At 54.6% G+C, this 15,399-nt stretch overlaps 1 protein-coding gene across 1 annotated transcript; it reads right to left on the bottom strand.

Annotated features, from left to right (window-relative positions):
* Positions 1–338: 338 nt before the first annotated feature.
* LOC770996 (L-gulonolactone oxidase-like) lies at positions 339–13,041 on the bottom strand. The gene is made up of 12 exons (XM_015285218.4): positions 12,960–13,041; positions 11,767–11,868; positions 11,324–11,449; positions 11,070–11,164; positions 10,045–10,135; positions 9,237–9,422; positions 3,263–3,370; positions 2,959–3,035; positions 2,393–2,542; positions 1,696–1,860; positions 929–1,019; positions 339–738 (listed from the first exon to the last, which is right to left on the bottom strand). Exons 1-12 carry the CDS (start codon positions 12,960–12,962, stop codon positions 610–612), a joined length of 1,323 nt encoding a protein of 440 aa, XP_015140704.1. The 5' UTR covers positions 12,963–13,041; the 3' UTR covers positions 339–609.
* Positions 13,042–15,399: the final 2,358 nt, after the last annotated feature.

Raw genomic sequence — 15,399 nt, 5'->3', positions numbered from 1 at the left:
GCAGAGCGATTGCAGCATGGGAACTGCCCTGCTGGATCCTGAGAAGCATCTCCCATGGCTTCTGGGAAAAGACACAGTCCATCTGTCCATGCATGGCTTCTCTTACACCAATACAAGCTGGGATGCCGCGGACCTGAGATGCAACCTCTTCCAATATCTGCCTGCGTTCCTCAACAAGGGGCAATGGCTTCAGTCCAAGGACCTGGACGGCACCAGCCTGGGCTGTGCAATGGGCTCTGGTCCCCATGTCCAGCTCTGACCCAGGGGCACCAAGCCCATTCTCCGGTCCCCAGAGCTGAGCACACCACACCCACCTGAAAGTACACGCTCAGGCTGGCTCTACTAGCAAGAAGATCTTTATTCAGATGTTGGCTTGGACAGGAGACACTTGGGGCTGTGCATATCTCAGGGGCCCACCAGGAGTGATGCCCAGCACACAGCCACATCCCCAGGGCCAGCCCATGCTGCCTGCCATTGCAGCAGCTGGAAACAGAGCTGGGCATACAGCATTTTGGGGCCACCAAGGACCATGAGCTTTGGGATATCCTGAGAACGAGGGATGACAGCTGATTTCCCTTCCGTCCCCTGCACTGCCCCATCCCCGTGCTGTCAGTAGAACACCTTTTCCAGATAGGTGTTCAGGAACATCCCTGTAGGGTCCAGCTTATCCCGGACGGAGCAGAATTTGGGGAAGGCCGGATACATCTTCTCAAAATCCTTGCGGGTGCAGCTGTGGGCCTGCAGGAGAGGAAATAGTGGGGGGCTGCCTGTGGCTAGGGAGCATGCTGCTGCTGGGAAGCCCTTGCTGAAGGGGGCCCATGTGATGTGAGAGCCCTTCTCTGGCCCTCTCCCAGCCACAAAGCCCCCACCAAGAAGAGCTGTGATGGAGAAGGAGAAGGGACCCCCAGAAGAATGTAGCCACACATACCTTTGCCCAGTGTGGTCTCCCACCATACTTCTTCATGATGCCCTCGTAGGTCAGCCAGTAGTTGAGCCGGGGCACGTTCTTCCCATAGGGCCTGGGGGGACCAAGCAAGGGGGCATTAATTGGGGCTGTAGGGGAATCTGCGCACCCTGCCAGAGAAACCCACACCAGGGGGAGCAGGGCAAACCCAGGGGGCCATCGTGGACTCTTTGATCAGCACCAAGTGGTGGAAACCCTCTAGGAACCATCACGGCAATGCTCAAGGCCAGGCCAGATGGGCCTGTAGGCAGCCTGGGCTGGCAGGAGGTGTTCCTATGGCAAGGGCTAGGAATGAATGGGCTTTAATCATAGAATCACAGAACAGCCTGGGTTGAAAAGGATCTCAAAGATCATCTAGTTCGATCCCCCTGCTATGTGCAGGGTCGCCAACCAGCAGACCAGGCTGCTCAGAGCCACATCCAGCCTGGCCTTGAATGCCTCCAGGGATGGGGCATCCACAGCCTCCTCGGGCAACCTGTTCCAGTGCGTCACCACCCTCTGAGTAAAAAACTTCCTCCTAAAAGGTCCCTTCCAACCCAAATCATTCTATGGTTTTGTGTTTCTACGCCACTAACACCTGACCAGCACCAAGTGGGGTGAGCAAGCAAAGGTGCCATAGCTCCTGGAGCCATACAGGGGCAGCTGAGAGCCAGAGGTTGTTGAGGTGTGCACAGCTGCTGGTGTTCCTCCGAGTACAGATCCTAAACAGAGGAGAGAAGAGGGCTGCTCACCTGTACATGATGATGTTCATGTAGCAGCTGTCCCTCTGGAAGCAGGGGCTCAGCCAGATCTCATCCGCTCGAGCAAAGCGCACCTCCACAGGGTAGTGGGCCACCATCTTGGGGTTGTTCTCCAGGGCAGCCTTCAGCTCCAGCAGTGCTTCCTTTGTCTTCTCACTGCCCAAGAGCAGCTCAGTTAATGTCAGCATGGACCCACCCAGCTCTCCTTGGGTTTAAATGCCCCATAGCTCAATTCCTACACTAATTGACCGTGTCCCTGTGACATATCCCAGCATATCCATCCTATCACTCTGGGCACACCAAGCCCCAAGATCATAGAATGATAGAATGGCTTATGTTGGAGGGTACCTTAAGGATCACTGAGCTCCAACCCCCTGCCATGTGCTGGGTGCCCCCCACTAGATCAGCCTACCCAGGGCCCCATCCAAACCTGGCCTTGAGCACCCCCAGAGATAGGGCGCCCAAAACTTCTCCAGACAACCGAAGGTTGTACTGTGACATGGTGTCAGTACCCCCAGGATATGGATGCAGAAGGGTCCCCACGCTATGCTTGCATGTGGCAATAGTGCCTGCTAGCCCGGTCCCTTTCCCTGTGGTTTTGCTCCTGCTCCAGGCATGCTGGGCTGGGCAGAGCACAGGGGACAGCGTGTATTTTGGGATGGGCCATGGGTTCTGCAGGGCCATTTACATGGGAATGGCCCAGTCTTGCACATGCTGCTTGAAGCGACACTCGTAGTTGAAGATCTTGTAGCTGACATTGATGTTCTCCACCCGGGAGCTGAAGAGGAGCCAGAAGAAGAAGCGGTTGATCCAGCACACCAAGCTGGGCACGAAGGTGCTGAGGGGAGAGAGCAGGAGGTGAGAACCCAACGGGGCGGTGCTCAGGGCTCACGAAGCCCACGCCTCAACCCAGGGATGCTGGGTGAGGAGACGCCCTCTGAAGGGGCTGCATCCACTCCATTCACCCCTTGGGTCTCACATCCTCAAAAAAGTTCCTTTTTATTTTTTTATTATTTTTTTTCCCCTTGCAAACCTGCAGGCTGCTCCAGCTCTGTGCACACGAGGGCAGTGCAGCCCCAGCTATCAGCCTCAGCCCCAATGCACTCCTTCTGCACAGAAGGCAGTGGGCAGCCTCCTCTTCCCAGGGATGGGGGGTTCTGGGTCGCATCCTCCTCCCTGCCACCACATCCCCAAGTGCAGAGATGCAGAAAATGGAGAGAGATTAGGCTGCCCAAATCCTTCCCATGCTCCTACCTGATCCAGAGGAGAAACTCCAGCAAGTAGTACCCAACAGCATAATCCCAAAACCAGTTAGCGGAGGAAGAGGGGGGCTGCAAAGACAAGCAGAGGAAGATGATGGTCATCAGGGACTGGTGGGGACTGCAGCTTTCTCCATCCCACTTTGGAGTGGGGGTTTGGAGAAGGACACTCCAGGACCCTCACATCTCTCTCCCATGATGAAGTAAGGTCACATCCAGACCTGGGAAGGGACCAGGCTTCGGGATGCAGCTTTGGTGATGGCCTTTCTCCATTCCTCTTGGGGCCCAGTGGTACCTACCTTGTTGGTGGGGTCCTGGTAGATGACAGTGACGTTCTCACTGTGTGGAAACCACAGGAATCGGAAGTATTGGGATCTCTTTAGGTGGTCATCAAGGTGATTGAGGACCTACAACAACCAGAGGAAACAGGGCCAATAGGAGATTGTAGCCCCAAGAAGGGACCCCGCACAATGCCAAGGTCCAAGGCTGCAGAGCAGAGCCTATGGGGCTGACTGAACCCCATAAGGGTAGCACGGCACATCCATCCTCCCCTCCACCTCCCAGCTCTCTGCAGCTTGGCACAGTGCTGGATGCAGCCAGGATGTGCAGCATGGAACCAGGATGCACAACACAGCCCCATCCCAGAGATGCACCCTGCTCCAAATGCAGAATCAACAAATTATTCATCAAGACACAAAAAAGAGCTTTAGGAAAGGCAGCTCTTTAAAGAGGATGAGCTGCCTGCCAGCAGCTGAGGACAGCAAGGCACGGGGACAGCAGTGATGATGCAGGTGGGGATGGGGGTGGCTGCAGCCCCAGGACAGCCTGTTCCTAGGGACACAGGGTCTTGTCCTAGTGCTCCTTTGAGGAAATCCCACTGCAAGAATGAGAAGATATATCAGTCCTCGTTCCTGCTCCATGCCTGCGTGTGCAAGAACTTGTGCTCACCCTGAGCACGGTGGTCTACCTTCTTACAAACAACACCCCCAGCTCCTCCCAGCAGAGATCCCCCTATAGCTTTGAAGAAAGGCTTAAAGAAAACGCAGTGGGTTTGCTTGACGCAAGAGAAGCATTCAGGGTGAGGTGACCTGTGGTCACAACCCCAGGGAGGTCATGGCTGTTCACTTCCAGATGGGCCATTTGGGTTATTTGTACTAATTAGCCATTAATCACCAGGCTGGGCTGCTTCAGCACTGAGCATTTTGCTGTGACCTCACCATGAGGTTAAGGCCATTGCATGGTCACATGGTATTGTAACCTCAGTGGTGGACAGGACAGCAAACAGCCATTCTTGCAATTAGTAGAAATTAATGACCTCACGCTGCTATCATTAACTACACATTCACAGGGCACACTGAGCCGTGAAACCTCAGAGAGAAATTCCCATTTTCTGGCTAGAGAAGCCCTTGTTTGCAGCTCTACGTCTCCCCAAGGAAGCACTCAATGATTGTGCACGTAGAAACAGGGCAAAAGCCACGACCCCATACATTCATTGGTTTGTATTAGGAACAAGTGCACCGAGGAGCTAAAACAAGTTGGGGGGAGAAGCATGCAGAGGCAGCAGCTCTCAAGGTGATCCTGCAGCACTCTCTCCTCTTCCTAAGAGCGCAAGCAAATTGCCAGCGGGGCGACCTCTTCAATGTGCGTCTTTGATCCCTCTGATAGAGCCAGATCAGCCCAAAGGAAATCAGCTGGAGGCTTTGTAGGATAATTGCAGAGCAGGCGGGAGCAGTGGGAGTCCTTGGGGATGTTGCCTGGGTCGGAGGCAGAGGACGCACAGCGGAAATCTTGCATGCAACGAAGATGGCCCAGGAGCACAATGAGCCCCAGGGGAGTTTGGCTCAGCTTCGTTTCATTTTCCTAGAACAAATCCCTTTGCTACATAAAGGCTGGGTTAAAACAGGCCTTGGGGGATAAGGAGTGTGAAGTCACTGGCACATGTCCTCCAGGTCCATCAGAGACAAGGAGCATGGAGAGCTTGTGTTTTGGGAGAGGATGCTGGTGCTAAATGTCACCCTGTGCATCTGCACACCAAAGGCAATCTCAGCATTGCTGGGCAGGAGGGATCAGGTCAGGCACAGCACCAGGATGACGGTGGTAGGTTTGGGTACCTGCACTCAAGGGATGTGTCCTAGAGGCCTGGGACGCATAGAATGAGTTGGGTTGGAAGGGATCTCAAGGATCATAGAGTCATAGAACAGTTGGATTGGAAGAGTACTTAATGATCATAGAGACATAGAATGGGTGGGGCTGGGAAGAACCCAAAAGATCATAGAATGTCATCTGGAAGAGTCCTTACAACACCCCCAATCCCTGCTGTGGGCTGGGGGCCCCCAACAGCTCAGGCTGCCCAGGGCCCATCCATGGCCTTGGGCACCTCCAGGCATGGGGTGCGCACAGCTTTCTGGGCAGCAGTGTCAGGGTCTCACTGCCCTCTGAGGACAGAATTTCCCCGTAGTATCTAACCTACACCTCCCCCTTTTAGTTGAAAACAGTCCCTCCTTGTTCCATCACTCTCCTCCCATCTCACAAGGGTTTGGGTTCAGCAGTGGTGAACTCAGAGCCAAACTTCTTCAGCCCTCCAACTTCAAAAATTCCAGTGCTGCAAACTGGGAAAGTCATCAGTGGAACAAGCATCTTACTCCGGCACATCCTCAGCCTCTTCAGCCTCCCATCAGGTTGGGTTGAGGAGAGGCTGAGCTCAGCCCCATCACCGCCCCAGCACATGCAATGGGGCTCAGGTGACCTCAGCTGTGCCACGAACCCTCTCTATCTGCGCTTCGTTCCCAGTCACCATCAGCAGCCAGAGCAGCTGAGCATATTCCAGTGATAAAGACAATCACGAGGCCAGAAAAGAAGGCAAGCAGATCTTACATAACCACAAATCCAAGCCTGGCTCCTCTGACACATATATTATTTGCAGAGTCTTAGATAACTCAGGCTTAAATATTTCAAGCAGCCTGCTCCCTTGCCATTATTCTCTTCCGCCTCACTGGGCTGCTCAACATGAAAGCCAGAGATCTGGAAGCAAGCGAGGAACAGCGACAACCAAGGATTGATCATGGCATTAATATTTATAGGGTGCATCCCTGCTTTGCCCTGCTAGCCCCGAGGGACAGGGAAAGACACTCCAGCCCTACGGGGCTGTGGGCATATCCCAAACACAACTGCTCAGCACGGCGCTCCTTGCTAGAAGGCAGATTAGGAGGTGTAAAACGACTGGCACCTTCAAGGGTAGATCTGCTGTTAGGGAAGGTCCAGTGAACTGCTAAGCATGTGCACCGCTGCTCTGCCCATGTCACACCCAGCACCACGGCCAGCGGCTTTGGGACATCCTTGAGGATGAAACCCCATCCCATGGAGGGTGATGAGGATGTTCAGCAGCAGGGACAGACACCTGGCAGAGGGTACTGGAAAGGCACCTCATGAGCAGGAGGTGGACCAGATGACCTCCAAAAGTCCCTTCCAACCCCAGCCACTTTGGGATTATTTGGCTAAAGGTGATGCCAGTTGAGGTGAAGGTCTGAGCGGTCCTGTAGGATGGGTGAGAATCAAGCCATAAGGAGCCAGCATATCCTACCACACTTCAATGCATTTAAAGCAGGAAACTCTGCCACAGCACACCAGGGAAGCTGCAGGTTGAATTATTCAATGCGAACTCATCCCCTCTGCAACTGGAAACACCTGCAAGGAGCTCAGTGCTGGCCAAGAGGGTAGTGTGGGGGGAACATCTCCAGGGATGCCCATAGAGCTACAGCTCTGGCTGCTTTGCTGGGTGATTGATGGAGATGCCACAGGTGCTGGGGTGGTGTGCATGGACCTTCCTGTCCTCCTTCCAGCTCAGCCCAACCACCCATCGCACAACTCAAAGGCCAGCAGGCTGCTTTGGATCAGGGCTCGAGAAGATGATCCCACAACTGAGCTCAATTCACTTTGCTGGTGGTGCTCGAGCCACCCCAATGGGGCACTGAATAATTCAGTCCTTAAAAAATTAAGGACAGCATTTCTCGGAGCTTTACCATCACTGCAGCTCTGATCAATCCTGCAACAAATTCCACTGCTGTGTCCAAGAAGTTTTCATTTTTCATGAGCCCGGCTTAACGAAGCTCTGCGCTGCTGTTAGCCAAGGCTGGAACTGGACCTGTGAGACTCAGACAGGACGAGGGATGAAGATGCTGCTGAGGTTTGTACACCAGCAGGGATGTCAGACCTCCTAGGAGGACACAGATAATCAGTGATTGGAGCAGATCCAAGCTCCAGAAGCTCTCCACCACCACTGATTTCTTCCATCTGTTGGACTCTGTGCCTCAGTTTCCCCATCCAGAAAGGTAACTCCTTTAGTGAATGCAGTCTGTCCCAAAGTGTTTGGAAGGCCATCAGGTCTCACAACAGTCTGCTCACAGGTGGTGCAGTGCTGTTGGCTTTGGTCTCCAGTGATGGCCTGCTGCTGGCAACGCGGGACAAGTCACGTCCCAGCCCTGGAGGGGTCACCCCATCCAACACTGTGGCACCACAAGGGTGGGAGGGCTCCAAGGGAGACATAGAGTCATAAAGGCTGGAAAAGACCACTAAGATGATCAAGTCCAACTGTTGACTTGATGAGCTCTGTGCCAGAGCCCTGTGGCTCAGCCCCCGCTGCCTCAGCCCCAGAGCCAGCAGGAACCTGAACTTCTGCTCTCCTCAGTGCCCTTTCATGAGCTGTGTGCCATGAGGAGGGGACAACAAGGAGAGGACAGGCAGCAGGAGTTGCCAAGAAGCGACACCATGTGAAGTCTTCAGAGCTGTGCAAGATGGGGTCAAAACTCCACAGGATGCCTCAGATGCGCCACTAGTGCCATACACCTTAGTTGTGGAGGTTGGGACCTTTGGTAAGATGGAGATGAACATGGGCAGTAGCAACATGACAAATGGTTTAAAAGGAGTTTTCCACAGCTACATGCAGCTCCGTGATTGAGTGCTGAGAAGGAATTTGTTAGCGTGGCCTGGAAATGTGCCACCCACTGTGCCCTTTCATATTTCCCTGGAAGGAAGCGTGGCTCCTCTCGAAAAACAATGGTTAAATCCAACCTTTGTGCTGGAAGATGGAGTCCCCAGCCTGAAAACCCCCAGAACTTGCACACAAGAAGAGACCAAGTTAGGACCAAGCTGCTCCCAGACTATTTTAGGTGGCCCATCTGTCACTGGGAAAAGGTCTGGTTCTCAGAAGGCAGAACAATGGAGGCAGCCCATCCCCGGAGCACCAGGTTCATGATACCTGCAGGCACTGCTGGCTGCCAGGGATGCAGGGCAGTGCAGACACAAACTTCTCCCCTTCTTCTTGCTTAGATTGGCCAGCACACTGGCTTGGCAGCGTGGGATTTCCAGCCAGGACAATTTTCTCCAGCTGGAACATTAAATCTGCATCAGGCATTGCCCATGAGATATGGGAGTGCTTGAAATCCACAAGATGTGGGAGTGATTTAAACCCACCAGGTGTGGGAATGACTTAAAATCCAGCAGGGTCATGCACAAGGGACGGGGACTCTGAGCCAGGAAACCTGAGTCCCACCTCTGCCACCTCCGTGCTGAGTCAGGCAGGGGACAGCTGATGCTGAGAGGCTGGGACACAGCCCTGGGGCTGCACAGATACTGATCCAGGATAGTAAAACCAGATATTTGGATCTTAGACTAGGTAAATGCAATATATATATTTAAAATATCCTCAACAGTCCAAACCAGTTTCAAAAGAGGAGCCTGGGAATGGCTGAAAGGTGAAATGTTATAGCAGCGATGAAGATGAGGTTTCCTTTATACCACTGAACTGTCATGGGACAGATTCAGGGCTGAAAGCAGAGCCCCAGAGCCCAGGGTGCTTGGGGTTAGAGGTAACCATCTCTGGTCACCCCCCCTGTCCCAGCAGGGTCACCCAGAGCAGGGTGCCCTGCACCACAGCCAAGGGGCTTGGGGAGATCTCCAAGAAGGAGACTCCACACCGCTCTGGTCCCAGGCCCAGAAGATGCTGTTCCCACTCATGGGAAGTTAAAATGGCATTTCTCTCCTTGGCCAACCCCTTCTTGGTCAACCCGATCAATTCCCAGCTTAAAGGACACCACAAAGTACAACATGAAGATGCACAACAGGTAAAAACCTATGCAACGGTTACAACCTACACAACGGGTACAACCTAAGCACACTCATGGTATTTCCTACCACTTCCCAATCTCCCTCCAACCATTTCTGCCAGGAACTCTGCTTATCGCCAAGGAGGCTTTGGGAGCACAGCCAACACCATACCTCAGTGAGGGTGGATGGAAAGGTCACCTCATGCAGGTGGAACTGGGGCACGCACTGGAAGGTGACGGTGAGCACAACACCCAGGCAGCCAAGGTGCAGGCGGGCAGCCTGGAAGATATCTGCATTGATGGACTCGGAGCACTCCAGGATGTCCCCTGAGGCTGTCAGCAGTGAGAGCCCTACAACCTGCCAGAAGCAAAGCCAGGTATCAGCGAGCACCCAACCCGATATCCCAGACCCCACAACTGCTTCTCCTGCCAACTTTGGTGTGCTGACATAAAAGGACCCTTCTGTCCCTCAAAGGCACTAGGAAAAGCCATCAATTAAAGAAATAAACCCCCCACAAATGATTTCTCATCTCCACAACCACTGGTGGGATCACCATGTAGGATTTGAGACCATACAGGATAACCATACAGTTAACAACACACCTGGGCCCTGCAAAGGTTCAGTGTGGGGGTGGGCTTCAATAAGAGAAGAACTACATGCCTTCTCCTATTTCAGAGGATCACAAAGATTGGAAAAGAGCACTAAGACCACCAAGTCCAACCATCAACACATCCTCACCGATTTCATTGGATTACAAGACAATAAGGCATAGGGAGATAGAGGAGTCTGGGGCTAGATCATGTTTTAGGTGGCAGAAGAGTTCTCAGTGTGCCCAGGGGATGAGTTGGGCTGACCCACGGGGATTTGGGGTCAGAGCCCTTCACAGGACATGCTAGCCCCAGACCAAGTGATGGGACAATGGGACACATCCCTCGTAGCCCTCAGAACCCAACATCCACACACTGACACTGTGACTCACCTGGGTGGGGAGGATGCCATGCTTGATCCCAGTGTTGTGCGTCCCTGTCCCAATCACACCAGCTGCTGCCACCTCAGAAACGGCTCCTAAGCTGTGGGCAGACGAAGTTGGGTGAGGATCTGAGTATGTGGGACACGGCATGGGGTACAACCTACTGAGCTGTATGTTGACCCCGTATGTTGGCACAGAATCCCCCAGAACATGTCCCCAGCCCCCTCTGAGCAGGGTTTTCTGCCCATCTGACAAGTCCCCATCTCTCCCCATCAGCCTGCAGTGACTCGCTGGCATGGAGAAATCTCCCACATTCTGTCTCCCCAGCCAAAGAAAAGGCAGAAGTCTAAAGCCACTTCTTAACAGTGTGCTGTTCCTGCCATTTCTCCCAAATCCCCCTCCAGCTTCCAACGGCTGGGATGCAGGGACCTCCTAAACCAGGCTCATTCTCTATGGATGCTGCAAAGCCCTTGATAGATTCATCCTCCGTGAACATCCTGCTGTCCCCACCCACACCAGTGACCATTTGACCACAGAGGTCTTCCAAAAAACCCATCACTCATATCAACTGAGGGACACAGGATACTGGAGCTGTTCAAGACCAGGTTGGATGGAGCTCTGGGTAACCTGGCCTACTACCAGATCTGGAGGTTGGTGGCCCTGCCTGTGGCAGGGGGGGTGGAACTTGATGACCCCTGGGGGCCCTTCCAACCCAAGGCACTCGATGACTCTATACTGAGCCAGCCTGGAATAAAAGAGCAATTTCTTCCCTGGAGTCAGCAGAGGTCAGCTCTCCATGAGCGTTTCCCTTTGCAAGCCCCCTCCTGAACACCACTGCAGGGAGGAGGTGGTTGGACTGGCTGGGATCACTCTGCAGAGCCTCAGCACCCCATCAGATCCCAAAGCAAACACCACGCTCTGCAGCATAAGCTCTCCAAACATTCCCATCTCGCTACATCCCAACACTTGACGTGGGGCAAGGCTGGACACCTGCAAGACACCCAGGGATGACCCAGCACACGTGTCCCACTCACTTGGCCAGTGCCAGCCCGTGCTTGCTCAGCTCCACGTTCAGATCCGAGAGGAAGATCCCACCTTCCACCGTCACCTGCTGCTTCTCCTTGTCCACCTGCAAAGGATGGGACAGCTTGCACTGCTGGAGCTGTGCATCCTGCTCCTGGCAGGCAGGGCGAGAGTTGCTCCCTAATTACCAGCAGTGATACAACTCTCAGAATTTTCTGCTACAGCCAGGATTTCTTCACCATATCCCAGGGCCACCACGCCTCACCTTGAGGACCTTGTTCATCTTCCCCATCTGGATCATGAAGTCATCAGTGCAGGCGATGTCAGAGGGCGAGTGGCCGCCCCCCACCACCTTCACCCTCTTGTTCCTCTGCCGGGCCATATCCAGGATCTGTGGGGTCAACACACGGCCCCTGAGCACCCAACACACCATGGATGGTGACGGAGGCACATTGCAACCTCAAGCCTCACCCACCTTTACACAGATAATTCACCATCCAGGCCCGAAGCCACCCCTGGAACCAAGTCTCCTCCACCCCAAAAGAGGTGATGCCCATATCCGTGGCTCAGAAGGTTGGGCCACAACTTGGGGCTGAGGGAAGGAGCCATGCTGTCATGGCTGGGAGCCATCTGAACACGATGGAGCGGCACAGCCCTCACTGGCCATTCCTCCCTGGTTCCTAATAGGCTCTGGGAGCTCCTCCTTACCTCCCGGATCTCCTCCACCGAGGTGGGCTGGAAGTACAGCTCTGGGGAAGAGCCATACGTCTTGGCCCAGTTCTGGAACTTGAATCCTCCTTGGCCGTGAACCTGGGTCAAAACCGAGACGCAAAGCAGAGGAGAACAGATAGTACAAGAGGTGATGGCCTCAAGCTGTGCCAGGGGAGGTTCAGGTGGGGTATTAGGAGACATTTCTCCTCTGAAGTAGTGGTTGGGAATTGGCACAGCTGCCCAGGGAGGTGGAGGGGTCACCATTCCTGGACGTGTTCCAGAACCATAGGGATGTGGCACTGAGGGACGTGGGCAGTGGGCATGGGGGGGGTGGGCTTGGGGATCTTATAGTCTTTTCCAACTGGAATGTTTCTATGACTGTATGAAATATGACTATGCCTCCTCTGCTGTTCATCCTTTGTCAGTCAAAGCCCCCATACCAGCACTGGGGTTGCCACAGGAGTTGGTTACTGAGGGCACAGAAGCTCATCTCAGCCCAATGCCCTGCTGGAGATGTCCCTATAGTCACTGGGGAGATGTGGGAGGATTGCTGTAGGCATCTCCCATGAGCACAGCTCACCCCATTCTCCTGGGCTCATCTCCCAGCCCACTTTGCACGGGCCATGCAAAAAGCAGACCCCATAAGAGGACACCCCAAATCTGACCAGACCTCTCCAGGGAGCAGCAGGGGTAGCCAGACCCCTTTATCCCCATCGCCCCACTGCTCCCATCCCAGCTTCCCCCCCGGGCAGGGCAGGGACACCGCCTGATGGCCCATCACCCCACCTGGGAAGGTGACACTGCCTGGGGACAGGGCCATCAGGAGCAATGCTGATTCCACAGCTCACAGCCCTGGGGATGAGGGGGAGGTGGGACGAGTTTAGGGGCAGAGTCAGGGTAACAAGGAGACTTTATGAAATATATGGGGGAAAAAAAAGAACAACACTGAGGAAAGGAGGTGTTCGGTGAGTCAGAAAATCCCGTTCAGCAGCCTATGATCCTATATCATAAAGAGAATCTGCTCCCTCCCTCCCCCCTTTCTTATGATAAACCTTTCTGGTTTCTCACCCCACCATTTAATTCACTATCCGATCCTTATCGAAAGTCACAATAAACACAGCCCCGCCGGCCCCAGTTCCCTCTCCACCCCAAATGCTGCCCCACAGTGGGGTGCCCCCTTCCCCCCTTACCATGCTGCTGGATGGAAAACGTGGGGTGATGTGGGGTGCGATGCAGGACAACGCAGATCGATGCAGGGCGACGATGTGGAGTGATGTGGGGTTGCTGCTGCCTGGCTCAGCAAGCAGCCCCTCCCCAGGCCCGGGGGGGGGGTAATGAGTAACAGCTCTCTGCAGGAGGAGCAGAGGGGCTGTGCCCTTTGCCCCAGGCTAGGGGGGGATGCTGCAAACCCTGGGGCTGTGGGGAGGAGATCCTCCCGTCGGAAGGGTCCCTGAAGGGGACATCGAATGAGGCTGAAGAGAACAGCCATGCCAGGTTTGGGGGTTGCACGCGCACAAAGGAGTTCGGGTTGGGTGTGCACACAGGCACTGGGATGCAATTGGGGATGCTCCACGCTTTTGCACACTCGCCTTGCACCCACAGTGCACTCTGCTGTCCCATTGGGAACAGGACGCAGTGCAATTACTAATTGCTGTTAATTGCAGAGCATGGACCTTTCCCTCTCCAGCACCTCCCTCGAAGCACTCCACATCTCCTCCCATCCACCTCCAAAGCTCCTCGGCCCACTGACCACCCTGAACCCCTGCTGAGGTTTCCCTAACTGCACCACAGTGAATTAATGAGTAATTAGCCAGCTATGGGGCTGATTGGGGTCAGCCACCTCCTCGCCTGCCCTGCTGACAGCTGCGGGTGCACAAAGGTCACCAGAGCTCCAAACATAGCCCAGAAATTACTAATTAACAGCAGAGGTGCAGCAACCCCCCCCTCCACCCCCCACCTTCACTCGTCAGCTGAGTGTCTGCAGGCTCTTGGCTGCACCCAGGGGAGAACACCATTGCATCACACCTTTGCAGCCATTCTCCTCGCTGTCGTGTCGCAATGCATTCCCCAACTGCAGCACGTTCTCCATTGCAATGCATTCCCCACTCGCAATGCATTCCCCCACTGCAGCACCTTCTCCATTGCAATGCATTCCCCAATTGCAATGCATTCCCCAGTCGCAGTGTGTTCTCCAGTTGCAATGCCTACCCAAGTTGCAACGCCCTTCCAAACTGCAGGGATCCCAGCCCAGGCTCTGCCCCACACCCGCAGGGTCTGCCCATGTTGCTGCCTCCCCAGGGCTGGGTAAAGGTGAGGGGACCATGAGAGCCCCTATAACAAATGGGGAGACAGAGACATATGGGGCAGAAACGCTTTGCTGCAGCTCTCTGAGCGTCTGAGAGTCCGGGATGATCTGAGCACTGCTCCTTCCAGCCAGAAACCAATTCCTTTCCTTTCTTCTCCGTTTAAAAATAAAAGGCAGAATTTAATTACGGGCGGCTTTTATCCTTCACTTTTGCTTCTCAGTCTCCGAGGGCTTTTTTCCCTTCGCCCTGTTAATTGCTTCCATTCCCAGAGCCAATGGGGCCTGCAGGGGGGGGAGCCCCCCACGTCCTCACCGCACGGCCCTGCAGCATTGGAGGGGGGGATACAGACCCCATTAAAAGCAGAGGGAGCCGCCCCACGATCCGGTTTGCAAAGCAGCACGTGTAGGGCACACAAAGACCTTTGCACTTTGCAGCCGACACTCATTAACCCACCGCTGCTGCTATGGGTGCCAGCCAGCACCTAAACACCGCCAACACAGCCCAGAAATACATCAACGCTGATTTATGCTTTGCCAAAACCGAACTGCTGACTCCCCGCTCGCTTTAGGGCCAGGTAATGATTTTTCCTCCGGATGATAATCCTAAGATTCACGCACCCAGGGGAAGAAGGATGCATGCACTCAAAGGAACCACGATGCATGCACCCAAGGGGCCAAGGATGCGTGCGCCCACAGAACTAAGGATGCATGCACCCAGGTGAAGAAGGATGCACTCACCCTTGGGGTTGTATGTGTGCGTAGCTGAGGAACTGAGGATTCATATGCACAGGGTGCACCTGTGGGTTGAAGAAGCCAAGTGGGGCTGCAGGAGAGGGTCCATAGGGTGGGGATTGGGGCCAGGGGTTGCTGGAGCAGCATCCTGCTGGAGCAACGTCCTGCTGTGGCATTGCAGGTGGTTTATAGGGTGTGCAAGGAGGGGAAAAAGCCAACGAGGCTTGGGATCCCCCCTGTGAAAGCCATCCCCAGGGGAGCTGTGGTGGGGACGGTGCACCTTGCAGCCCTGCCATAAGTGCATACAACGGGTTGGGGCTCTGCAAGGAGCCGGGAGTGCAAACGGGGTCCTCCCACTCCTGCCCACCTCCAACAAAAACAGATGACAGAAGCAGACGATTGTGCAACCCTTCCTGCAGGCAGGCAAACCGCAAATCCCAGGCTGGAAGTATCTGAGGGCTGGGGAAGAGTTGGTAAGGGGGGGGTGGAGGAAAGGAGGGGAAATACCAGGCGTGTTTGCCCAGCCCTTCCACCATCCTGGCTGTCTGCTCCGAGCTTTGTGAGGCCGCGGCGAGGGCCGGGAGCTCAGCAAA

Source organism: Gallus gallus, chromosome 3 (genome assembly GCF_016699485.2).
Source record: "Gallus gallus isolate bGalGal1 chromosome 3, bGalGal1.mat.broiler.GRCg7b, whole genome shotgun sequence".
In the NCBI taxonomy this organism is placed as follows: Eukaryota; Metazoa; Chordata; class Aves; order Galliformes; family Phasianidae; genus Gallus; species Gallus gallus.
This window is presented reverse-complemented; position numbering and strand designations above follow the sequence as displayed.